Source organism: Urocitellus parryii, chromosome 13 (genome assembly GCF_045843805.1).
Source record: "Urocitellus parryii isolate mUroPar1 chromosome 13, mUroPar1.hap1, whole genome shotgun sequence".
NCBI classification, from domain to species: Eukaryota; Metazoa; Chordata; class Mammalia; order Rodentia; family Sciuridae; genus Urocitellus; species Urocitellus parryii.
This window is the reverse complement of record NC_135543.1, coordinates 2,147,133-2,173,583: the sequence shown is the minus strand read 5'-3', so window position 1 is coordinate 2,173,583 and position 26,451 is coordinate 2,147,133. Positions and strand designations below refer to the sequence as shown.

General features: G+C 58.1%; 1 protein-coding gene across 5 annotated transcripts in view; it reads right to left on the bottom strand.

Annotated features, from left to right (window-relative positions):
• Positions 1-26,451, bottom strand: part of Mbp (myelin basic protein) — a 100,805-nt gene that overhangs the window by 43,055 nt on the left and 31,299 nt on the right. For all 5 annotated transcript variants that reach the window (XM_026414137.2, XM_026414140.2, XM_026414138.2 and 2 more), the window contains exon 3: positions 17,715-17,802. In XM_026414137.2, the coding sequence (XP_026269922.1) occupies positions 17,715-17,802 (88 nt within the window). The remainder of the gene's footprint in view (positions 1-17,714; positions 17,803-26,451) is intronic.

Sequence of the window (26,451 nt, the reverse complement as noted above, 5' to 3'; positions counted from 1 at the left end):
CACAGCATCCTCCACTCTCCCTCGGCAGCACGCTTTCCCTGGAGACCTGCCAGCACGCTGAGGCTCGGCCCCGGTTCCCGTGGCTTGCTCAGATGCCAGCTCTTACACACCCTGGGCGCCTACCTGGTGCCCATCCTACGGGCATCTGCAGTGACTGACACCCGCTGAGTCCTGGAACTCTGCATCCTCTGCCACACTGCATTCTCTGTCAATCCCCACATCACCACCAGGAGCCTTAGACTCATGTCAGCCTCTCCACTACTGGAAGGTTGTGCGCATGGTAAGTGCTGAGTGCATATTTCTGAATAAGTAAGACAATTCAATTTTCACTAAGTGCCATTTTTCTGTTTCTCAGTTCAAAATAGGCTTCTGTCCATGACATAACCATCATTTGTGTCTCCATAGAAACCAGCCTTTGGCTTATGTAGGCAAGTGTCCCCTCCTCAGTAGAAGGTCACATGGGTATCAACCATGAAGAGCCACCTCTTGATTTGTCCTATGAGCAAGGAGATGGCCACTGCTGGCAGTGCTAACACAGCACCCTGAGCCTCTCAAATGCTGCAGGGACTGTAGGAAGAACCAGGAGCCAACAGAGCAGGGGTGAAACTGCCACCCATGCTACCCCGATGAGCACCGGAGGGCTCGAGGACCTCAGCTTGCAGACACGAGAAACGGGCCTGCTAGGACAGGTGCTTGCAGCAAAGGAGTCCCGACACTGGGCTCTGAAGTCAAATCAAGATGGAAACGCCAGCTCCACGGCATTCAGGGAGCAGAGGCAAACCTGCTTCCTGATGCCACGTTGTCAGTGTTCTGCTTTTGATACCAACCCTTCGCTGTGCCTGGGAATTAGAGACCTGGGTAGTGGCTGTGCACAGATGCATGTGTGTAAGCACATGTGTGGGGCCGTACGGATGGAGACGTGCAAACATATGCACACACATATGCTTACCTCGTGCTTAAAGAAGGTGCTATTCACCAACTGTTTAATATGACGGTGCTGCTTTGAGCTTTCATGTAATATTTTTAAACATAAGAAATTTTATAAGTGGCCAGTTTTTCTTTTGTGCTTTGTACTGAGCAGACCGGTTACGGGGGCATTGGTGTCAGCAACTGTGTCCCTGCCCTAAATCTGGCCGTCAACTGCTAAGAATTAATCTTTTTTTTTTTTTTTTTTTGGTTGTTATCTTCTTAGATGATCAGAAAAAGGTATTTTATCACATATTAAAAAATGCTTGATTCAACTTTGAGTGTCTGTAAGCAAAGCTTTATTGGAACAGTCACCATCGCTTGCTGGTGAGTCTGTCCCTGGCTGTTTTGTGCTTCAGCAGCAGAGCTGAGTGGGTGTGACAAGCTGTGGACTGCCCGGCCTGTGGGCTCTACTCTCTGCCCTGCAGGAGAAGCTGTGTGTTGCTCTGAACCACGGGAAAGTGAGGCTCGAGGCCCGGGGACAGGAGCCCTCAAAAGCCAGAGCCTCGAGGCACTTGGTGAGAAGCCAGGCGGATGTTGATGACAAACTGTGCCTGACACACAGGCATTTTAAATGTGCTTTTGGTTTTAATTTCACTGGCTGAAGAGGGATCGAGAGTCTGCAAGTAAGCTTGCTCTGGTTGGCCTCCCTGCTCTTGGCTGCAACACAAGACCAGCTTCAACTACCGCACTCCTGAAAGTATTCAGAGAGCACTTTTATCATTTGTTACCATTTAAAAAACCCTGTAAAACCAAACTGTAACCCCTGACCTTCACTCTCCTTGGTGGGCGGGCTCATGATGTAAAAATAACTGATACAAAAAATAACTGACATATTTAGGACTGGGCGGTTCCGTAAAGGAGAGCTGTCTCAGCCCTTCTTGGGGACAGTTGCAGGTCTGTGTGCCGCACTCGCTGGGTCTGGATGCCACGGGGACAATGGTGTCAAATGTCTGCACGGCCACGGAGGGAACTCACACAATGTCTGTCTTTCAGAATCGCTGCTCCAGCTTCGAGGTAGCGCACGCTGTGCCAGCCCCGTACCAGCTGGGGTCAGCCCCTGCCCGCTGGTAAGGATAAAAATAACTTCAAAGTTTTTCAAGTGGAGGGATATTCAGTGAAACTGTTAAAATTCCCAGGCAACAAAACAGGATTTTCCTGATAAGGAGAAGGCGAGACCAGACAGTGGGAGTGCTGAGATGCCCCTACAAAAATGAGCTCAGGTAAAGCGTCTCCAGTCTGTCTGCCCCCGCATGACTTCTGGCTGTGTGCTGTTTTAGTCGAGAAAGTGAACTAACTTTTCAAAAGCTTTTGTTCTCTCTTTTGTCACACATCTTGAGGTAGTTTGTTACGAGCCTCACCTGCGAAGGACACCAGAGGGAAGAAGTGGAAACTGGCTCTATTTTCATCTAGTGCACGTGATTCCTTTTGAGGTTTGTGAAATTCTAACTTAATCACAACGAGGACTTAAAAATCCACTTTTACCTTCGATTCATGAACCCTGAGTGAATTGGCAATTTCAGGAGGAAGCTGGCGTAAGAAGAAGTTCGAGATTTCTCTGTTGTGAGAGTCAGTGACAAAGGAGGGTGCAGAGTGGAGGGAGCTGCGTGGCCACTGAGGGAGGACAGGGTCAGCACGCCTGCTCACAGATGGGACAGGACTGTCCCCACGTCCCCTGCCAGCTTTGTCCCCGCAGCTCCACAAGACCCTCTCCCTGGCCAGCTCCTGCTCTGCTGCACATGGACACCCCATGTCCCCCCATCCCTCCAGGCCCTGCGTGTGTCCTGCCCCCTGGCCGCGAGTTCTTCCCGCCACTCTTCCTGAGGCTGTCTGAATGCCAGCTCCCGGGGACCACTGTGTCATCGAGGCAACGTCAGTGTCTCAGTGTCCCCAGCTGTTAGCGCCTCAGGACAGGTGCTGTCCCACGTGCCCTGCAGTGCTGCAGTGCCCAGTACCAGACCCACCTGAGGCCGCTCGTGGGGATGCTGTGGGAGAAGGGGTGTTGGCGGCTCCCAGGAGGCGGCGGCCAGGTGACGGGAACGCAGGGCCTGGCCAGGCGGGACCCTTCTGTGGCTCCCCCTGCCCTTGCCTCCTGGTGGAGCCCCCTCTGCTGCACCATGTAAAGCCGTGCCCTGAGCCCCTCCAGGTCACAGGCAGAGTCAGTGCCCTGCCCGGGACCTTCAGCCCTGACAGGCGGCAGACCGGCGTGGTCCGCTCTCCCTGGCGGCCTTCCTGCGCCTCCCGACAGAGCTGCAGGCCCATCTGGAGGGAACTTGGGGCTTGGCCGCCCTGGCCTCCCTGACTCCAGCCCGTGCCTGGTGTCCCCTCACTCCCCCTGCACACAGCGGCCACAGTCCGCTGCTGCGTGAGCAAATGGTCAGGTCCAAAGTGCTTAAACGCAGAGGAACCCGCTGCCGGGGAGACCGCGGTGCAGTTGACAGCTGCACTCTCTTCTCTTGGGAGTGACCCCGACAGGACTCGCGGGGTGGCTCTGAGGGTGTGTGGGTGGGTGAGTGTGAGTGTGTGTGTGACAAGGTCCCCGGGACACTGATGAGTGGATAGATAACAGGACATCTTGGATACTCGGACTGAGGGTGGTTTTTCTAAGTAACCTCTTGTGTCTGAGGCTGACCTGTTGGAAAATCAGCATTAAGCTGGCCATTACGAAAGGGACATTGTGTTGCTCGGAGGAAATCAGGGCAAGACCATGGCAAAGGGACAGAGGCTCTGCTGCAGGCCCCTCTGCCTCCACGCAGATCAGCAGACCACATGTCCACACACCAACCGATTGTCAATGAGCTGGTCATTTGGGTCGAGCACACTGCCAACCCGCCTGGGCAGAGCCCGCCACCAGCCCTTGCTCCACCTGCCCAGGAGGAGTGCTGGAGGCCGCTCTCACTGGAGGCCGACGGTGGAGCACACGGCCTGGGCTCTGGCCGCTACCAGAATCAACACCACCACCACTGCAGCTCTCATCGTTTTGTCTCTGCTAAGAAGAGGACCAAGGAACAGGGAGCTGCTCAGACACAGCCCCAGGCAGCCAGGAGAAGAACAGAGCCTGCACACCACGGTGCTTTACCCCACAGAGCAGCGTAGGGGCACAGGGCGCTGACAGACAGCCCAGCGGCCAGCGGTGAGGTGGCTGGCGGCTCTGAGGTGGCTTCCTGGTGGACGGAAGTTTGTGCTGTGTGCAGAAGGCAGGGTGGGGCACCACACAGAGGGAGGTCGCCGCCCGCAGCCCTGCTCACACTGCTGACCACATGCGGTCTGAGCAGTGGTGACGTGACAGCCTAGAGGGACTTCAAGTCCCCAAAAGTCAGAGGTGTTGTCTACCCAGGCCCATCACCTTGGCTGTTCTGGAACATTCTCAGAGACGGAAGTCGGTGCCTCATGAGCCAGGTATCCAACTTCCCGGAGTGCCTCAGTCGGCGGCCCACTCTTCTCCCCCACCTTGGGAACCTGCTGCCTGACTGCAGACAGCTGGCCCCGTAACACTCACCCAGCAGCAAGGAGGGTCGGGGTCCGGCCCGAGCATGTCGGCCTGGTTTCTGGGCAGTGGCTGGAGATCAGTGGGTCACTTTCTCAAACTGCTGCTGCACAAACTGTCCTCCTGGCAAACAACCCCGCTCCGGGCACCTCCAGCCTGGGCAGCTATGGGTGAGGCTGGCAGACCGACCCGCTGTGTGAGTGGTGGGGCTGGGGGAGGCAGAGCCAGGCGGGCATCCTGCCACCGTCCTCCTTAACATCTCCAGACCCCCAGCCTCCCATGTGGCCGCCCTTCCCCCTGCACGGGGAGCAGCCTGGAAGACGGGAGGGGAGCGGCTGGGTTGGCCGAGGGGGCTTCCACCCAGGGCCAGCCACTGGGGGGCAGGAAAGGCCGTCTCTGCAGCCACAGAATGGCGCCAACTCCAAGGAGGGAGGAGTGAAATCCACGGTCAAAGGGACTTTCACCTTTTAGGAAGGACGTTTCATAAACACCCAAATGCAAATCAGAGAGAAACCAGCGTTCCCGTGAACAGCCCCTCCCCTGAACACAGCGGGAAGGAGAAAGCGGGCACCGCTGGGCATCTGCCAAGAGAAGGAGGACCTGCGCCCGGGCAGGCCCGCACCGAGCCCACCACAGCTGGGTCCACAGCAGCAAGCGGAGTCACCTCCGGATACAGCAGTAAGGACAGAGGCTCTGCCAGGTCGGGAGAGGAAACCTCAGTCCCACACGTGCTGGGCGCAGAGTCCCTGTCACTGCCCCTCACCGCCCCTGTGGGTGATGCCGGGGGCAAGAAATGGCTCCCTGAAGATCGGCAGAATGAGGACAGGTTATTTCAAAATATAAAAAGAAACCTTTGTTCAGTGTACAATGGAGACAAAGTCTGTGCGGAGAGCGAGGTCAAAGGTCGAGTCTCCCCCACACCTGGACTCAGAGGAGGCGCAGCTCCACAGCGCAGCACAGCCTCAGGGCTGCACCCGCAAGGCCTGGTCTCAGGGTGACACACCCATGGGCCGGAGGTGCTGCTGCGTGAGCCACGTGTGCCAGTGTGTGTGTCTGTGTGATCGTGTGAATGCAAATGAGTGCAAGAGAGTGACCATGTTAATGAGTGAATATGTGTGTGAGTGAGTGAGTGGGAGTGTGTGCATAAGTGAACGTGTTACAGTGTGTGTTGGTGTGTTCATGTGTGACTGTGTGTGACTGCAGAGTGTGTTCATGTGTGAATCTGTTAAGGAGTTTGTGTGAGTGTTCATGTGTGTTAAGAGTGTGAGTGTTCATGTGTGTTGAAGAGTGAGAGTGTGGGGGAAGTGTCCTCATGTGTCAACGGGTGTGGATGAGACTGCGAGTCTGGGAACGTGAGCAGGCGTGTCCTCAAGACCAGTGCCATGTGAAAGAGCATGTGTGTCCAGTGCTGTGTGAAGGAGGGCGTGTGTCCAGTGCTGTGTGAAGGAGCGCGTGTGTCCAGTGCCATGTGAAAGAGCGCGTGTGTCCAGTGCTGTGTGAAGGAGCGCGTGTGTCCAGTGCTGTGTGAAGGAGGGCGTGTGTCCAGTGCTGTGTGAAGGAGCGCGTGTGTCCAGTGCCATGTGAAAGAGCGCGTGTGTCCAGTGCTGTGTGAAAGAGCGTGTGTCCGTTGCTGTGTGAAGGAGGGCGTGTGTCCAGTGCTGTGTGAAGGAGCGCGTGTGTCCAGTGCCATGTGAAAGAGCGCGTGTGTCCAGTGCTGTGTGAAGGAGCGCGTGTGTCCAGTGCTGTGTGAAGGAGCGCGTGTGTCCAGTGCTGTGTGAAGGAGGGCCTGTGTCCAGTGCTGTGTGAAAGAGCACGTGCGTGTCCAGTGCTGTGTGAAGGAGCGCGTGTGTCCAGTGCTGTGTGAAGGAGCGCGTGTGTCCAGTGCCATGTGAAAGAGCGCGTGTGTCCAGTGCTGTGTGAAGGAGCGCGTGTGTCCAGTGCTGTGTGAAGGAGCGCGTGTGTCCAGTGCTGTGTGATGGAGCGCGTGTGTCCAGTGCTGTTTCTCTGGGCTGCAGCGGCGGTGGCTTTCTGAAGATGGACAGCGTCTCCAGTGCCCAGCTCCCAGGCGCTGCAGGGGTGTGAGCGTTAGTGTGAGGAGGGCCCAGCCAGGCAGCTGCCTGACCTCCTGGCCAGCGTGAGCCACCTCCTGGGAGCCCGGCCGCCCTGCCTCTCCCCACAGGCCGCCAGAACCAGGCTCCAGTGACGGGAGCGCTGGTTCCATCCACCCACAGCATCTTTGGTTCTTCGTGAAGATGCCAAGAAAAACAGCACAGGACGAGTATCCAAGGCCACTTCCATAACAACATTTCAGGTAAAATAGGTAAAACTCTCCCAGCGAGGCACCGCCCCGTTGTTAGAGAAACACAGCTGGGAAGGGGAGTGCCGCCCTAGGATCTGATCGCGGAACGCCACGTCTAGCCTTGCATTAACGGCAGTCAGGGAGCGCGAGTCAGCCTCCACATTCGGGTCTCAGTGTGTCCCCTTGCTGGTGGGTGACTCGGCATCTCTAACTTGCCTTTTCCTCCATGATGACTCTTTCATATATTTTAAAAGTCCACCCACCACTGTGGACGTGGCTCAGCTTGTTAGATGGTGGGTAAACACTAATGCGTGGTCACTTCAGAGCTGGGGACATCTGGTCTCCAGGGAGGCGGCTCAGGGTCCAGAGGCCTCAGCGACAGGAGGGTGGAGGTGGGAAGCTCCGGGGAAGGGGCCGAGCTAGGTCCTCTGCACTGACCTCTGAGGTCCCCCAGTGCATGGGGCTCTTCCGTGCAGGACAGAGAGATTCGGGGTGATAATCACTTGTTACATCGAATTAAAAACCCTCCGAGGAGAAAAGCAAGTGGCATGAACAGGAAAGCCGCGCGTGCAGGGCGTCGGTGCTGATCTGAGGCCCCGCGCCCCTGAGCGCGAGCAGCAGGCCTGGGCTTCCTTCTCCACGCTGCTCTCCACTCACAGCCGGCTTTGGTGGAAGGGAGGCCACTGCCCCAGGCTCAGGTGAGAAAGCAGGGGTACGCCCAGTCTCAGTTATGAAGTGGGGCGAAGCCCTCGTATGACCGAGATGCTCCCCTGGAAGTGAATGGGGTGAGGAGGGACTGGCTGGGAGACAGGCTGAGCCTCTGCACCGACGGCAGGCCTCTAAGGGGGGCCTTCCTCACGATGCCGCGTCCAGACTCTGGGTTCTCAAGGAACAAGGATGGCCCCACGGCACACTGCGGCTCCCATCCCAGTGACAAATCCAGGCTGGGAGGAGGCAGAAGCAGAAGTACTAACTTTTGCTGGTGGAGAGCAGAGGGAGGTGCTTTCCTCTTGGAATGAGACGCAACAGGCTGGAAGAATCAAGGGAATCGTGTGGGGAATGCGGGTCCCCGGAGGGGCCCGGGAGCCAGGAGGTCTCTGAGCATCCTGGGCTGGGCCACGCCGCCCTCCCACTGGCCGAAGCCCATCACATCTGCCCTTTGTGCCATTGTGAGGTCTGTGTTCCTCTTTGTTCTGGAAATCTTCTAGCTGTCCTATTGTGCTCTGCTGACCCTAAGTGACTCTTGGTGGCACGCTGCATTTTGAAGGCCACACTCTGCTACAGCAGGAGCACAGGAAGGTCCCACTTAGGCTCCGCAGCTACGACCTTCTGGGTGAGCCTCAGGGACACAGCCCAGGCTCTGAGGAGCGGCTGGCCAGCTCCACCTGGAGTGCCTGCTGGTCCTTGGCCGCATGCTGGCGGGAACCCGTGGCTCCCTGGGGGAGTGCTCTGTGGCCGGGAAGACCCTGGCCTGGCCACTGCCTTGCTCCTTGCTGGCAGCAGGACTCCCTCAGCGTGTGTGGACCTCACTGCCCTCCAGACACGTCCCCCCTCAGGTGTGGACCTCACTGCCCTCCAGACACGTCCCCCCTCAGGTGTGGACCTCACTGCCCTCCAGACACGTCCCCCCTCAGGTGTGGACCTCACTGCCCTCCAGACACGTCCCCCCTCAGGTGTGGACCTCACTGCCCTCCAGACACGTCCCCCCTCAGGTGTGGACCACACTGCCCTCCAGACACGTCCCCCCTCAGCGTGGGAGACCACACTGCCCTCCGGACACGTCCCCCCTCAGGTGTGGACCACACTGCCCTCCGGACACGTCCTCCCTCAGGTGTGGACCTCACTGCCCTCCAGACACGTGCCCCCTCAGGTGTGGACCTCACTGCCCTCCAGACACGTCCCCCCTCAGGTGTGGACCTCACTGCCCTCCAGACACGTCCCCCCTCAGGTGTGGACCTCACTGCCCTCCAGACACGTCCCCCCTCAGGTGTGGACCTCACTGCCCTCCAGACACGTCCCCCCTCAGGTGTGGACCACACTGCCCTCCGGACACGTCCTCCCTCAGGTGTGGACCACACTGCCCTCCGGACACGTCCTCCCTCAGGTGTGGACCACACTGCCCTCCGGACACGTCCCCCCTCAGGTGTGGACCTCACTGCCTTCCGGACACGTCCCCCCTCAGCGTGTGGACCTCACTGCCTTCCAGACACGTCCCCCCTCAGCGTGTGGACCTCACTGCCCTCCAGACACGTCCCCCCTCAACGTGTGGACCACACTGCCCTCCAGACACGTCCCCCCTCAGCGTGGGAGACCACACTGCCCTCCAGACACGTCCCCCCTCAGCGTGTGGACCTCACTGCCCTCCAGACACATCCCCCCTCAGGTGTGGACCACACTGCCCTCTGGACACGTCCCTGGTGCTGTCTTCTGTTTCTTTTGAGCTGTGCTCCCCTGTGCAGAGGAGCTGGAGAATGTGGGGGCCCACCCTAGGCACAATCGCACAACTCTTCCTCTAGAGTTAAACATGGGGGACACCCAGTGTCCTGCTAGGAGGAGGCCTGTGGGAGCTGGCAGGGGCTGCTCCGCGGTGACAGGCTAGCGGGCTGCCTCCGAAGCAGGAGGAATCATGCTGTGTTGCGCATCTCCAGGGAGGTCGGCACCAAGCGGCCCACTGTGGGGAGCCCAGGAGCCGAACCCACAGCAGATCCCCTGCCCGGCCCTGGGGTGGCCTGTGAGCGAGGCTGCAGAGCTTGGCAGCGCCCAGCTCCTCTCAGCCCCAGGCAGCCGTGCGAGGCCAGCGCTGTCGGGTGTTCTCCTGGGACTGGTTGTGGTTTCACCTGACGTAGAAGTACGTGTGACAGGGTGGTCTAACTGGGCCAGCAGCTGCAAACTCTGTGGGCAGCCATCTTAATGAAAGTGCTGGAAGGCGAGTGGCCTTGGAAACTCCTGATTTCACAGAACACCAGCTCTCCCTGAGCCAGAGACGTATTTCCTACCGCATCAGCACTTACACACATGTGCAAGTGTGCATCCCCGCAGTGCACACGCGCACACATGTACGGCACCCGTGCTCAGGAGCACACGCCCAATGCTGCTGCACATCACATACTCAGCTGCAGCCAGAGCCGGAGCATCTCACAGGGAGGGTGCTGGGAACAGGCTTTGGTGCTCTGTGGGTGCTGCTGCAGTCTGCAGGGGCTGAGTTAGACAGAGGTGAGGAGTGGGCAGCAGGGAAAGGTGCCCTTGGTCACTCACTCATGAGCTCAGCATGGAGGAGGTTTCTGCGTGAGCCAGGCCCCTTCTGGAGCTGGGGTTCAGCAGTGAGTGACACAGACCACTGTGTCTCTGTGCGCCCACCCCAGGGCCCCTGAAGCAGGGAGGGCCCTATGATAGCTGTGAGCTATGGACCTGGAGTGAAGTGAGGAAGGCCACCCAGCAGAGGTGCCTTCCTCTGCCCCTCTTCCTGGACCCTCCCTGCTCTGCCCCCTGAGCCACCAGGGTCTCTGAGTCATGCCGGGTGGGTGGAGAAGTGCCCTACCCTCACGGGGCTGGGACAGCAGAGGTGACCACAGGGAGCCTCTGGGACTGAGGAGCTCCCATGGAGCAGGCCCCGCTCACTGTCCTACAGCGCATGCTGCTCAGCGGGACCCATCACAGGGAGGGGGACCCAGGTGAAGACTGGCGAGTGGGAGCTCACTGGTGGTGTCGGGAAGAGCGTCCCAGCGGGAGGGTGCTGCAGGATCATGAAGAGGTGTCGGTGGGACACCCAGGGCAGCGGGGCTGGGAGCAACTCGGGGGGCCCTGGAGTCCCTGAACACCAGGCCTTAGTTGGCCCGCAGAGAGGCGGCAGTGACGGCTTAAACCGTCAGAAGGGCCCTTCCTACTCAAGGCCTGTCATGGTCTACACCTCAGGTGCCCCTGAAAGCTCACGTGTGAGACGACGCAACAAAGTCCAGAGCTGAGAGGGCGTCCTGAGGGCCTTGCCGGCCGGCCATCACTCCCCCACGCGGCCAGCTGGGTGGTCACGTGGGCAGGCAGGTGCGCCCGGAGAGGCGGGTCCTTGGAAGGGTACCTCTGGGCACACACTTTGTTCCTGTTGAGCAGAGTGTTCTCTGTGCCAGGCTCCCAGACACCTTCCTCCACCACACCTTCCTCCACCATGACGGCCACCCCACCTCAGGCCTCGAGGAGCGACGCCAGCCGTCTGCAGACTGAGGCGTTGGAACCGAGAGCCCCAAATCAACTTTTTCTCCTCTAAAATTGTCCTTGTCAGGTCCATTGGTCACAGCAGCTGACTAAAACAGCACACTTCTGGGTTGAAGGAGAATTTTACGTGGGTAATGGCAGCGAATTTCCAGTTTGGAAGCTGAGTTCATGCGCCAGGATGTGTTAGACACAACACAATTTGTAAACCAAACGTCAAAAAGACAATTTCTCACCAGGTGGGGTGGCACACGCCTGTGATCCTAGCAGCTCGGGAGGCTGAAGCAGGAGGATTGAGAATTCAAAGCCAGCTTCAGCAAAAGCCAGGCGCTAAGCAGCTCAGTGAGACCCTGTCTCTAGATAAAATACAAAAAAGGACTCAGTGGTTGAGTGCCCCTGAGTTCAATCCCAGTACCCTGGTCCAAAAAAAGCATTTCTCACGGAAAGTCCTTAGAAACAAAGTTTAAACAAAAGTACAAAGATCTTTTTTTTCAATGCCACTTGAAAATTCTTAGGGAAAGCATCTGACTGAGGCAGACAGCATTTTGCAAACATGTCCAGAGCACCACCTCTGGCGTCCAGGCTTTGCAAGGACTCTCCATGGGGAAGGGCACCCACTTCTCCGCGCTTGATGTGCCCCTGTAGGGGGTGGCAGGACGGATGCCTGGTGCTGCAGGCTGGGGCAGGACAGGAGGTGGCTCCTCTCGGGTTCTGCCCCCTGGACACTCACAGGAAGGCCGGCAGGACCATGGCACGCACTCTGGACACTCCTGACTGGGCCGCGTCCACCATGTGCAGCTTGCCAGTGGACGCAAGGGGTGAAGTCCAGCCCACGGCACAGGTCACGGGCTGCTGGGTGCTCAGAGGAGCAGGGTAGGCTGCCTGCCCTGCTGGTGAGGCCAGGCTGGATTCAGGAGCAGAAGCAACACTGTCACTCGAAGAGACCAGAGGGTGCGTGAATTGGTAGGAAGCCGTCAGTGGCGCCAGAGTCATTTTAATCCCTTACAAGACTAGAGGCCAGGTCACAAACTCAAGCAGGTCACCCTGACAACCCTGATGAGGGAGAAGAATGTCCCTGGCATGGGGAACCAGGGACCTGGTCCCCTAAACACCAGCCCAGTGCAGGGTCCGGAGCCAACAGTGCGGTTGCCACTGTTAGAAGTGCCCTTATAAACTTCCATGTGCAAGTGTCTGATTTTTTAATGACAAAATCAAAATCAAAAGAAAAAACCCTTCTCCCCCTGGACACAGCAGAGCCGGCCGGGGCCGAGTCCTGCGTGCCCTCCAGCTCTCTCCCTCTGGGTGCCCCTAAACGGAACAGCCGCACCCGGGACACCCCCTGGACCCCAGAGCTCTGTGGAGAGACCAAGGTGGGAGAGATAAGCCCGGCCCACGGCAGGACAGCGGGGCTGAGAGGAGCCAGCAGGACAGTCAGGACGCTGACCACCCAGGGAAGGGGTGGGACTGAGGACCAGAGGAAGCGGGATACAGTCACGTCAGGGGACTGCCCTTCGATCACCAGGTGACCTAAACTCTGCCAAGGACTGACTTTGGATTTAATTAAATTAAGTTTTAAAATGAGGATGGACGTAAACACGGCGGCATTCTTAAAAACGGGGGGAGGGGGTCAGGAGGAAAGACGCCCAGGACACAGTGCACCCATTGTCTGGAGGAGCTTCAGGGCTGGTGGCCAGTGACAAGTGCACCCGCCTCCCAGGGCAGCCAGGGGCCCAGTGTGGAGCGGGACGTGGGTGCCACCTGGAGGCACTTCCTTGTGGAAGGAGAAGGGTTATACGTGCCAAGGAAGTCACGTTGGGGCTGGGGACGCAGCTCAGTCGGTGGAGCGCTTGCCTCCCATCACACGGCCCTGGGTTCAGAAATCAAATTTAGGTATGTGATAACCCGAGGGGGTGCAGGGTGAGTGGAGCAAGGACCTCCTCCCGCCCAGCGCCCCTAGGCCTGCTCTTTCAGTTTTGAAAATCGTTTTTCATTGGAAAGCCAAACCTGCCAAAAAACAATGACCCCGATGACCCTGTGAAGGTCAGTCCCCTCCTTGGCCAGCCTTCCCTGCCCTGGCCTTGTCCTGGAAAAGTCCCTGCTTCTCTCCCTGTGCCTCCCCCAGCCTCAGGGCCTCTTTTTGAAGGGTCTGTCACCTGCTAGGATGCATCTTGCCGCTCCGTGGCTGGTGATACTGATCCAGCACTTGAAGAAGAGGAAGTTACGGCTTCCTCCAGCTGATTTGCAGAAAGAGGCTCCTTCCCACCTTCGGCCCCCGACACGGTGCACTTCCCACGTGCCCCTCCACATCCTACAGAGTCTCCTCTCGGCTCAGTCCCGAAAGCCCCACCCCTGGAACGCTGCACGGGCCCTGCCAGGTGCTCAAGACCGGGGGAGCCCTCGGCGAACCTGCACTAATGTCACCTCAAGGCACATGAGCACCAGGTAGCCACAGTCACGACTCCACAGTCAATGGTGCACTCATCGGGACACTCTGTGGGCCGGTGACGATGGGATGTGAGCCCTAGACGTGACTGAGCCCATCGCAGGCACGTGAAATACTCATGAGTGGGTCATGGGTCTGGCTGAAAGCTGCATAAATGTCAGCATCCCTGTGACAATGCTCAAGTGCAGGTGGAGACCAGCTTGGTGCAGGGAAAGGCAGGTGCAAGCACGTCCAGGTGCGGTCCCTTTACACGGGGCCTGTGGTGGAGCCAGCCTCTCCCATCCTTCTCCTGGGACCTGTTGCTCCCTCATGGGACTGTAAGGGAGGTCCCTCCAGGGCCAGGAGCACTGGGCATGGCCTCCCGGTCCTTCCTGTAGCAGGGACCTGGGCCTCTGTGCCAGGGACACCCAGCCAGCCTGGCTCAGGAGAGGCCTGCGTACCTGCAGTCCTGCCCCTGGGCCAGCCAGGCCTGTGGTCAGCATGCCTCACCTTTCAGTGCTCAGACCTGTGTGGCATCGCTGGCCTTGGCTGAGGTTTGTCACAGTAAAGGGCCTTGCGCAATGAATCTCTGCATTTGCTATGAAACCTCTGTGAGGCCACCGAGTACCACGTGACTCTGCCTGATAAAACTCTAAACAGGAAACAAATCTTAGAATTTGTTAGACCAAGCTCGGCATGCTTCAAAAAGCCCGCGTGCTGTCCCTGTGAGAAGAGTGGCTCCTGTTCACGAACGCCGCCCAGGCCCCGCGTCCTGCCTCTGTGCAGGCATCGACCCCCCACTGCTCACAGGCAGCCCCCAGGAGCCCCCCTCACAGTGCAGAAGCCAAGACACAGAAAGACAAGTGAACTGCCCAGCCCAGCAGCTGCAGGGCTGTCCTGCACAGGGAGGCCCTGCTCCTCCAGGGGCAGGGGGCAGCTCTCAGCCAAGGTGGAGTCCGGCTGCAACACGTGGTCGTGGTCCTTCTGAACCTGACCTGGGTGTCACCCTCGCACCAACACCTCACTGTTCGCTTGAGCGTCTCCTTGGTGTAAGCTCACCCACGCTCTGGGAGATGCAGAGGGACACAGGGGGACCAACAGGATTCTGAGACGGATGCTCCTCTGGCTCCGCATCACACACAGTCCCGTCTCCGGGGCTGAGAATGGACCGTGTTCCCAGGCTCTCAGCAGACTGTGGTAGGGACACGTGGCTTGCTCATGGCAGGGAAAGGTGGCCTTGTGGACGAGCCAGCCCTCTGTGCCTGACACTGGTCATTGAACTTGTGTGCCCAAGGCAAGGAGCGCTCAGCCTTTCAGCTCGAGACTTTCAGACCCGTCTGGGAGGAGCCGGTCCCTGCTAAAGGGCAGTGGCGCCCTCTTCTGTGGGCTCCTCTGCATCGTGGGTGTGAGGAGAGCTGAGCCTGGGCGGGTGATTGGGGAGCTCCTGAGGGGGCGGTGGGACCCTGGTGCCTTCCGTCCGCATGGTCTTCAATGACAAGGACGGCGTGTGCAGGGTGTGTGGGTGTGGGGTCTAACACAGCCCCGAAAAGGCCCACTGCAAAATAACCTGGTTCCCTAAACTTTGGACCGATGTGTCTCTAGGTCACTGCGCCCGAGACGTTCCCTTCCTCCTTGTGGAATGCGGCAAACAGCTCTGAGGAGGAACAGAGCTGTCTGAGCAGGACAGGCGCATTTGAATTGTGCTGCTATTTGCTCAGCTCTGAGGTGACCCTTCAGCAGGACTTTTACCAGGAGACGAAGTCCACACGACCTGAATGTGCAGCGCTAGGTCAGTGGTCAGCTCCCCCTTCCTTCACGGAGACACAGAGGGGCCTGCCTCATTTCAGTCGGGCACTGCAACTCTGAGCACCCAGGTGAGCTGCCCGTAGCACCCTGTGGGGCCGCAGCCCGGCCCGCTTCCCTTCAGTCCTCCAGGCCAGCTCTCAGACGGGGACCCTCACACCTGGGAAACCGTTTCCTCTTGGCATTCCCAGAGGTCTTGGGCAGGGGTGGGGGGCTGCCCTGCAATGGTCTGCTAGCTGAAGGATCAGGGCTTTTTCTTCTTTCTTGTATCTCTGACCCCATTTTTCTGATGAAAAGAAAAAAATTTACCAAGAGCTTGGAGAAGACTGTGAAGTGGTTGCTGATGGCACACGGGCCTGCAGATGTCAGTGAGGCGCTTTCCTGTCCCACTTGGGAGCCCCCTGGGCAAGGAGAGGCCGTGTGAAGGGGTGGCTGCTACTCTCAGCAGGAGCCCACTCTGCACTGCACACGCAGCCTGAGGACATCCTGCTCACACTCTCTAGTCACACAGCCCAGGTCAGCAGCAACCTGAGCTTTGCTTTTCTTCCACTCTGTACCTTGAGACGAGTTCCTGTGGCTTCCAGTGAAGACATAGGAATGGGAGATCACCAAGGTCAAAGGCAGAAGACCAGCAGCTCCGAGCCTCTGGCTGGCACCACTGGGGAGTGCTGAGCAGATCGCTGGGGCCAACAAGGCCCCCAGACCCACTGGCTCATGGCCGGGGGACGGAGGACATCTGAGGCTGCAGGCCCCCGGGCTCCCCTGCACTGAGCCTACAGGGAATGGAGCACCAGCTGCGCGCAGCAGGGAGACGGCTCGATGGCACAGGGCTGTGGCATGTGACAGGCTGGGTTCTCCACGGTCCTAGGCCCTGGTGTCACAGTAAGCAGGAACAGAGCTGGCTTCTTCTCAGGTACACGCGGACGTGCGTGTGTGGAGAGACCGAGGAGCTGAGCGTCTCTGTGGCTCTCACGCTCAACCCCAGGCAGCACCTGTCCACACTGATGCTGGCAGGGCTACGGGGGCTGCCGTGAAACAGTGTCAGGACTCACAGGGTCTCCAGGGTCCCAGAAGAGGGTCTGCACAGGGCCCTTTTAAGTGACAACAGCGCACACACACACTTACGTCACGTGCAGGCCTATCTGTTGATGGCGACAGGATGGCTAAAGCCACTGCTAACGATAGAGATGTGTGTGCTATTAACAAGGAACCCCGGGTGGACGTTCGCCCGCCGCACTCCCATGAGGTCTCGGACACGTCTCTTCTGCATACACTAGTTCCTTGTGCACCTGGAACGTGAGTCCAGAGGCACTGAGAAGACTCGCTCTGCGACGTCTCGGGTGGGTTCACTCTGAGCATGGCCAACACTTGGCCTCTCCGTCCAACAGAGACCGTGCCTGGCCTGTGTATTCTGAAGTGCGGGCCACGGTGCCAGGGCACCCACGCTGCGGTCTCTGCCCTCTCCTCTGCCACTCTGCCATGGAAGCCCACTCCCTCCGGGCAGTGCGTGTGCTCAGGAAAGCCCCCACAGTTCCCGTGACCACGGCCAGCAGCAGCAGAGGTCAGCAGGGGTCCACGAAGCGAAGACTCCTCGTCCTCTGAGGGCGTTTCGGTTACGCGGTTTTCACGGAGGCTGAAGACACGGGAAGTGGCAATGACAAGGCCGTACTTATGTGTGTTTTCTCAGAAGAACACAAGTGCAGAAAAGAAGGGACTTGGAAAAAAGTCAGGAACAAGAGAACTGGGGTCGACTGACCTGCCCGAGAGGGGAAAGTAGAGAGGCCTTGGCCTAGACAGAGGCCAGGCAGGGCTCGGCCAGGAGGCGCCGGCCCTGAGTGTCTGCCCCATGGGCTGATGCTCCTTGACCCCCAGCAACTCGCTCCCCTTTCCCGTGGTGGCCTGGGAGCCCTGGGACCCAGGCACAGGGATGCCGCCTGTTGTCTTCACCGCAGGAGTAATGGGGACAGGAGGAGCCCCGCTCCAGGTCAGCCCTCCTGCCTCCCGGGCACCCTGCGGTCCGAGGTAGGTCACCGGGCTTTGGCATCAGGAAGAAAGAACGGATCCCACCACTTGGACACACAGCAGATGAAAGCACACTTCTCCACTCCTGGGGAGCAGGAAAGAGGGACACCCACACGTCCAGGCCACTCGTGCCCAGTGAGGCGCTACGGAAACGAACACACGGCGGCCATGGCTGTTTCCCAACTGCCCGCATCACTGCCGCAGTCCCCAGGGTGGCACCTCCCGTCCTCCGCAGCTGTTTCAGACGGCCCACGCGCATGAGGATGAGAGAGAGGATGAGAGAGAGGAGAAGCCCAGAGGCTCGGGGTCTGTGTGAGGAGAGGGCCAGAGGGCAAACCTAGACAGGACGAGGTCACAGGTCACAGTGGTCACTAGGAGATGGGGAGGCCCACTCTCCATACCCCTTCCCAGCCCACGACTGTGCCCAGGGGAACAGGCCCAGGGTGGCCCATGAGAAGGTGCGTGTGCTCCAGTGCCACCTGGGAGCCTGCCCAGGCCACGTCCTTACGTACCGAACACCTCGTTGTCTTCCGAGGACGCCTGGGCGAGCTCACCAAGATGCCGTCTCTTCCTGGGCTCTCCTCTGTGAGCTTCACCGTCCTGGAAGAGAGCACAACAGAATCCCTCAGCTGAGCAGCCAGGGCGGGTTCCTCCATGTTCTTTTTAGGGGATAATTGCGTTCTCACATCTGTCTGCAAGCAGCAAAGGGAGTCCTGCTTCAAGTTCTGCAGAGGATCTTTACTTCTGCCATGTTCTCTGCCTGAGCACAAGTTTCTCTGGGTGCCATTGATGGTCTTCGTACCAGAGCAGCTGAGCACCAGCCTGGATAAAGTCAACCAGCTGGGCCTCATCCCTTCCCCGGGGAGGGTGCCCATGTGGCCTGTGACATCCTGGGGCAGGACCGAGTCCTGGAATCTAGACGCTGGCTAACTAGAAGCCAGTTCCTTCTCTGGGGAGAGAGAACAGTGCTAGGTCCAGGGGCACCGTGTTCCTGGGGGGCGGGGAGCTTCCCCTGCAGGAAGGTGGGCCGCGCCCCCTGCCTCCCCAGGGGCCGCCCGTCTGCTGTGTCTGGGACCCTGAGGCAGCAGGAGGTGAGTCTGCTGGAGTGTAGAAGGTTCAGGGCGCGGTCTCAACACCAGTGTCGGTGGCAGATAGGGCTCTGCTCCCCGTGTTTATGCCTCAACTTGTTCAACTACTTTCTTGGGTGGTGCTGCACAGGAGACCGGAGCCCGCGGCAGGAGCTCAGGCTGTCACTGGCCGCCCCTCCCTCCCGGGCAGGTGCTTCCCCTCCTCCAGGGCCTGCCCGCCTGAGCCTCCTAGGGCTGCACTGACTAGGCCCCTCCTGCTGTCTTCCCCTCAGGGCTCACGCTGGCCGCTCCTGACCTCTGCCCTTTGCCTGGGAGGAGGATGGGGTGCTGCCTGTCCTGCCCAGGCTGCCCCCTGGCCACGCTGCCGGCTCCCACCTTCCAGCCTCCTGGGTGCCCCTCGGGCCCTCATCACCGACACTGCCTGGCCCCTGTGCCTCCTCACAGCGCCCGCGGGCAGGGCAGCTTCTGAAGCTGAGGGGGCCAAGGTGCACCTTTCCAGACCCGCCCAGCACCTCTGGGCAGCAACGTGGCCGCCACCAGCCGCAGAGGCCCCAGGTCTCACTCTGCACTTACTTTGCTCTACTCTTTTCCAGACCAACCTCTCATCTCCGAAGCCTCTAGCCAGGACCCTGGGTGTGCATGGCTTTGACTATACCTTCTTCCCTTCTAGAGACGGGGAAGGCACCGCCTGGAGGGAGACCTCAGGGTGCACACTGGTTGCTTATCAGCTGTGTGACCATGGCTGTGTCTCCTAGCCTCTCTGTGCTTCAGGCTTCTCATCAATGGAAGGAAGGTGTGAATACTGCTCAGCAAGGTCGTAATGAGGATAAGTTAGTGTTTCAAGGTGGGTAGGACGTGCCTGGCCCATGGAAACTGCTGCTGTGTGTTTGCTAAGTGAAATGGAGATTCTAAGGAGAATCCTGAAAGGATTTGGTTGGCTGTCTCCCTGCACCTGGCGCCTGGCAGCGGGCAGCTCTTCCTAGCTCCTTCTTTCACGGCGGGTTTCTCTGCTCTACTCTCTGACCAGGGAGATCTCAGTGTGCTGCGCCCTGTGGGCCAGGAGAGCAGCAGGTGGCACAACTTGGAGCTGGTCCTGCAGGGACACGCACTCCATCCACCCTGCCCCGTGGTCCAGCAGAGGACAGAGCTGCCACCCAGAGGCAGGTGTCAGCACTTGGGCTGGAGGGCAGAGTGGGAGCTGGGGCGTCCTGGTCTGCTGTTCTCCCGTGTGCAGTTGGGCTGTGTCTGAAGCCAGTGCTGCTAAACCACCCGAAGGCAGCACACTGCCCTCTTGGGAACTCCCCGGCCCTGCCCACCCCACACAGATCCCGTAGCTGGACTGGAACACAACACGACTGATCTGTTCAGATGGGAGAACTCGCTGTCACCTATGGCAGGGAGCACGCCGGGAGAGGAGGGAGGGCTCAGGTCTGGCACGGTGATTCTCACGTCCTGCTGGAGACCAGGAGGCTCATTTGCAGAGCGCCCTGGCCTGCGGCACCTAACCTGTGGCACCTAACCACGGAGGCACTGTGGACCACGGGCCAGGGCGCTCCATTGTCTCGAGGGCAAAACACACGTGCAAGTCCCGCCATGGCCTGCTTCCCCAGAGAGCACTTCATATGTGAGCCACTGCCGCAAACTGCCCGGCCCCGGGCCGGCTGAGTCCCGCTCCTGCTGCCGAGCACTGCCTGCGGCACCCCTGCTGAGCGATCCCCTGCTGAGCTGTCAGTGCACGCGGGCTTGCAATCTTGCAACCCGGTTGGGCACAAAAACACAAGCCAGTCAAACTGAGACAAAGTTTTATTTAGAGAGAGGCCGTGTGCGTTCCCTAACAAGTGGGTCCGCCACGTGTGTGTCTACCTGAGCCGGGGGGTTTCCACTTCCCCCGGAACACCCTCCTACCATCCTTTTCCAACCAATGGGAACTCTCCCATTACAAGAGTGACATGAGTAACCTGAGTCCTGAAATTGGGCCCAGCTGGACAGCATGAGTCCAATTACCATATGAATGTGAATTGCTGGCTAGCAGTCAATAAAATCCAAAGGTGCCTGTATCAATATTTTTGCTGTGGCTCCTAACAAGCCACCCCAGTTCTGCCCAAGGTGAACAGAGTCCGTGCACTACCGCTTACTTAGAAGCTACCAGGCAAACCAGGCCCCAAGCTCACGAGCATGCAGTCATGTGCAGACGTCCTATGTTCTACCAACCGGAGCAACGGATCTTTCCTTTTCTGTTTTTCAGTTACTATCAATTCCCTTACTCCTGGGCTTTGGGATCTGGCTGGGGGCTTTCCCAATATGTTGCTCTTCCATTTTGGCTGAGCAGAGTGTGGCCCAAGACACTGTGCTCCTACACTCCCTCCAACGCCACAGTTAGCCATGAACTTTCACTCGCACCATAGGTTGACTTGTGTCCCTTGAAAGATATGTGCATGTCCTAACCCCTGGTATCCGGGAACACGACCTTATTTGGATAGAGGGTCTTTGCAGCTGTCTGGCCCCCAAGTTAAGAGGGGGGTCAGAGTGGATAAGAGGGGGCCCTAAGCCAGCAGTCAGTGTCCTTGTGAGAAGGAGACTTGGAGGCAGACACGTGGGGGGGGTCTGTTGTGGCCACAGTAGTGCAGGCAGAGGGCTGCTGCAGTGCAGAGGCTGGGGGAGACCAGCCCTGGCCACAGTGGGGGCTAACTCCCGCCAAGTCGCCAGTGTCTCTGCAGGTTTGTTGCAGAAGTCACAGGAAACACAGCCCCCACAGAAGCGCAGACCCTGGAGACACTGACACCGACAAGGGAAGACGTGGGGAGAAGAAAGGCTGGCTCTGGTGCCAAGGAATTTCTAGTCTCTGGATCTGCTGGAATCACAACAGGTTCATTTGTCTATGAGTAGAGCAGGGGAGAGACTTCACTCCGCCTTGGCCTCTAGTTTTCAAGGGACAGCTTCCCAGGAGGTCAGCGTGAACCCTAGGCCTGATCCAGATGGACTCACAGACTGGCCTCCTCCAGCCTCCGGGAATGTCATGCACTTTCCTCCGTCAGGACCGAGTGGGGGCAGCAAAGGAAAATACTGAGCCAGATGTACCACACAGGCGCCAGCCACGGCCCTGTGCAAGGACTCTGGTGGGTGCAGGAGGCCTGCTCAGCCTGGCACCCCTTTGTAACGGGAGCATCTTCTAAACCCTGGGCATCCATGCCCTGGTGGTACTCCACCTGCCACTTGAGATTTTCTATGCAGTAGAGCTATTTATGCACACAGCACACATGCTCGCACACATATGTACACATGTATTCACATGCACATGGGTACACACATGTATTCACACACAAGACACCCATGCACATATTAAAAAATTTTGGTACCCGGGATTGAACTCAGGGGCACTCAACCACTGAGCTACATCCTCAGTCCTATTTTATTTATTTTATTTAGAGAGAGGGTCTCACTGAGTTGCTTAGTGTCTTGCCATTGCTGAGGCTGGCTTTGAACTCGTGATCCTCCCATCTCAGCCTCCTGAACCATTGGGATTATAGGCGTGTACCACTGCATCCGGCTGGAGGTAGAATTTTCGTAGGAATGACACCAAAGATATTTCTGTAGAAAACTCTCAAAACTAACCAGAAAGGACCTGGGAGAGGAACAACACCTTGTGGTCATACTGTGAAAAATTTATTACCAAAGTTCTGATTCACTTCTCAGGAGAAGAAAGATGTTAAAATTTGTCCTTAAGTGACATTAACAAAGTGTATGTCACACTCTGAATCATCGCCACCACAAGCAGCTGTGAAAGAACATATGTGCAGGAGTGGATTCTGAGAATTCGGCAGAATTCTTAGAGCCCCCCGAGCTCCCAGAAATCAGCTCCCAGGGGGACCCGGACTCCAGGCCTGCGGCCAGGGCAGAAGGCCCCTTGGTGTCTGAGTGTCAGGGGGTCCGATGCATGAGACCCAAAATAACAGCCAAGTCGCTCAAAGGCCAGGGAACCACATGGGAGGCACAGACCAAGGGTTTCATGGACTGTGACCAGCTGCTGGGCCAAGTTTAGGCAGCACCACTCTGGATACCACAAACTGCGGGTCTTTAAAAGAGTCTTGAGGAGGAAGTAAACAGGAGAAGGCTCAGTGACAGAGCCTGCAAGGCTCCCCTCCTCCTCTGCAGATCCAGGGTGGGCCGGCAGGCTCCTCCATGGGCAGGTTGAGAACTCACTCACTGGCTCCTGCCCTTTTTGTCCAGGAGCCTCTGTTAGGAGGTCTCTGTGCCCTGCACCCAGTGCTGGAACCCTGCTCCCTGGGGGTAGTGTGGTGGCTGGTGGGGCTGCAGGTGGATGGGGTGGTGGGGTGGCTCCAGCCATCACACACACCTGCCCCCCTGCCCTTGGTGCCTGGCCCCCTGGGGGTGAGACGGCAGCACAAGATGGCGACGGAGCCAGCAGGTGTGGATGGGTCCAGGCGACTCTGCCCAGGTGAGCAGAGGTGGCGTGCTGTTCCTTACACACCAGCCCAGAGGGGGTCTGGAAACCCCCGGGGTGAAGAGCCACCACCCCTGCCCCCAGCCACAGGCTTCAGAGGGTGCAAAAGAAGACAGCCTTAGGGTGATTCTGGGGGACACTGGCCTCTGGAAGAGGCTCTTTAGCTGAGGAGAGGTGTCACCAGAGCACAGCCCCCCAGGACCCCAAGCCTGAAGGGATGCACAGCTGCTGCTCTGGTGGACGGATGGCAGTGCCTGGGTAGGTGGCTGACCACCTGGGTGGGCAGTGGGGTCCAGGCCTGCGTCCACATCCGTGGTGAAACGGCTCAGGGTGGGCCAGGAAGCTGAGCAGGTCAGTCTTCACCTCTGGGCACACACTGCATTCCAGGGAGCTGTGAGCTCTGAGTGCGAATCCTCCCTCTGCAGTCCTCTTTTTCAGAAGCAGATCACTCCTTGCACCTGGAGCACATTGAGGTTGGGCGGCCGGCTGGGCAGAGATCGAGGCTCTCTTCCAGACTCTGCAGGACCTCAGCTGCTCCGCAGCAGGCAGAGAAGCCACCTCGGGCCTCTGCAGGGCCCACTGGGCAGCTCATAGGCAGCCTCGTCTGCTGGTGTTCGTGTGGGTGGAGAGCCTCCCGCCACGTGGGACAGTCACGTCTGTGCTAACCTGAGGCTGGAACCCTACGGTACTGAAGCCGCAGCACAGGGCACCAACAGTGCCACAGGTTCACATCCATCACTCCGCATCTTTGTTCCTGGGGGGAGGGGGGAGAAAGCCCACGGTCTTGTGCTTGCTCCAGGCTGGGTCTGGATGAGTAACAGGACACCAGCAAGATGCTGACAGCTTTTGGGGTCAAGGCGAAGTCTACAAAGGAAAATGAACACCAGAAGCACATTCCATCTCCCAGCCCTGCCCCCTGTGCAGCGGCAGGACAGGTGGGGCTGGCCACCAAGAGCCAGGCCTCCCCTAGCATGGAGGCCAGTGGAGGGCAAGTCCCTGGTGGGCGTCTCACCGAGGGCTAGTGGAGCCTGCAGCTGAGATGACCAGAACCTCTCCCTGCGAGGCCAACAGCCCTGGTTTGGAGCCACTGGTCGGCCAGGAGCAGTGCTGGAGGAGGCCAGGCCAGCCTGCTTCCTAGGACTTGGAGGAGGTAAGTTGTTCACAAAGGCACTTAAAACAGCGGCACTTTACTTCTTAAAGAAATCGATAGCAGGGGCAACAGGACGAGAGCCGGAGACTGACCAAAGGTGAGAAGCTCCTTGACCATAAAAACCAGGCCACTAGCAAGGTCCTTAGATAGGACCCCAAAGCATGAGCCACACCAGGTCATGCCTAAGCAGAACCTCCTCAGGATTAAAACTTTCTCCAAATAGAACCAACAAGAGAGCAAAAAGACCACTCAGAGCAGGAGGAAACACTAGAATCCTAAGTCTGGCAAGGTCAAGTGCCCACAGTATACAAAGAGCCCTCCAACTCAACAACAACAAGAAACCCAATTTAAAAAGATGAGCCAAGAACTTGGGTAGACATTTTCTCAGAGAAGACATACAAATGCCAATAAGCACATGGCACGAGGCTCACGGTCTCCATCCATCAAGGAGATGCAGATCAAACCCCAAGGGGCTCTACTGCACCCACAGGGTGGCTGGGATCCAGAAGGCTGGGAGCAAGGATGGCGGGTGGAGGTGTGGGGAACGGGAACCCTGGGACTGTGCTGGGGCACGTCAGATGGTGCAGCCACTGTGGAAAATAGGCTGACAGTCCCGCAGCGCAGCTCGCAGTCGCCCCATGACTCAGCGAGTCTATTCCTAGGTACACAGGCCAGGAAGCGAGAACATGCCCCGGGACAGGAGTGCACCCAGCTCCCTGCACAGGACCACAGCAGCCCAGGGGCAGAAACGACGCGAATGTCCACCAGCGGAAGGACGGACAGTTAGAACACAGGATGCTACTACAGGGCGTGCCGTGCAGCAGAAAGACACGACGTCCCGACACACACCTTGACGTGGAGGAGCCCGACAGCACCATGCTTGGGGAAGGAAGGCAGCCGCGGAGCTGCCAGACGCTCGCTCAGGGATGTCTCATGGGATCCAGACGGGTTGGTGGTGGCGGAGGGCCAGGGTGGGGGTAGCTGACCCCAAAGGGCACAGGTGCCCTCATGAGGCACACTGCTTCCTACCACGGGCCTGAGACAGCTGCACTCATCTATGGCTATGTTAAAACACTGCTCACACATGTTAAAGGGCGAAAAGTACGGCATTTGAATTCCACCTCAGTAAAGCTGCTGAAGAAGACGCGTGTAGGGCTGGGGGTGCGGCTCAGGGTTTGGGTGCTCGCTTCACCCAGTGCGCGCCCTGTTCCTCCCCGGTACTGCAGACCAAACAAAGCCCACAGAGGGTGAGTCTGCAGGGAGGTAGATGGCATCGCCCGGGGGGGGGGGCACTGCAGGCAGCCCCTGAAGCCTCTTCCTGCAGGAAGCAGCCCAGATCAGCAAGTGGCCCAGTTAGCTACTTAGTTTTAAGGCACATTCTCTGTGAGATCACGCTAGAGGGTGATTGAGATTGCAGTGCTCTTCAAATAACAAATGCAAAGAAATGTGCTCAGGGTTGTATTCAAAGGTTGATCTTTAGAAGCCACACCAAAAGAAATCTTATCCAATGTCGCAGTGAAACTGCTTACCAAGGTCTGTTATGCAACTGGACCCTGGCTCCTATTTTAGGAACTCGGACACCTTGCCACTTACTCCGTCTCGGCTGGCTATGTGGACAAGGAGGATGGTCAGCCAGGAGGGACGGGGCAGAGGGAGCGATTCTGCTTGGCACAGTGCTTTCGCTTTAAGAGCTGGATAGTGCAGTGAATTTCAAGTTTGAGTTGAGTACACTTACAGCTGATTCATGGAAGGGCGTTCACTCATTTCAACATATTCTCCATGACTGAAAATGAAACGAGGCACAGGAAGCTCCCGTCTTAGGTTGAAAGTGGATGCATTTCCTTTAGTTTAGATCATAAAGTCATCCCTGCTTAATTTTCCTAACATTCTACTCTCTGCTTTCATGTGACCTTTATTTAATTGCTTCCTGCAGTGCAGGTAACTCAGGGTGATAGGTCAGGGGCTTGGAGCAAGGCCTGTCCAACACGTCAGAGCCCAGACGTGATTTCTCTGACTTGCACGCTTAGCTCTGCCCCTCCTTGGCCTCTTTGGCGACCTCTTCCACTGTGACAAAGCTCCATGCAGCAGTCCAGAGGGCTGTGGGACCTTCAGTGAGCTCACAGGTGCAAGCTGGACCCTCATTAGTATTTACTGTTATTCATCTGCTGATTCTTTTCCACAGTCAGGACTTTGGAAAGGTGGAAATAAATCCTCTCAAGTAAAAACAGGCCTTGTGAGTGTCAATGCGATGAGATTCAACAGGTGGAGAGGCTCACATGCACTTCAAGGGCGCCACACTCCTCGGCCCCCTTGCGCTCAAGGAGCACAGCAGGCTGCTAAACGGAGTTCCACTTCTCTATGCAGAGCTTTCCTCCAAGAAAGATCTGCTGTCCCCATGATCAGACGCATCAGAGCAGCCAGCAAAACCTGCTCAACTTGTTCCAAGGGCTACCGAAGCACAGGGCTAGCACTTGGCTCTGCATATTTGGTAGCAAAACGGACCCCCCAGCCTTTGGATGTGCATTGAGAATCTTATGCACAGAGTGAGT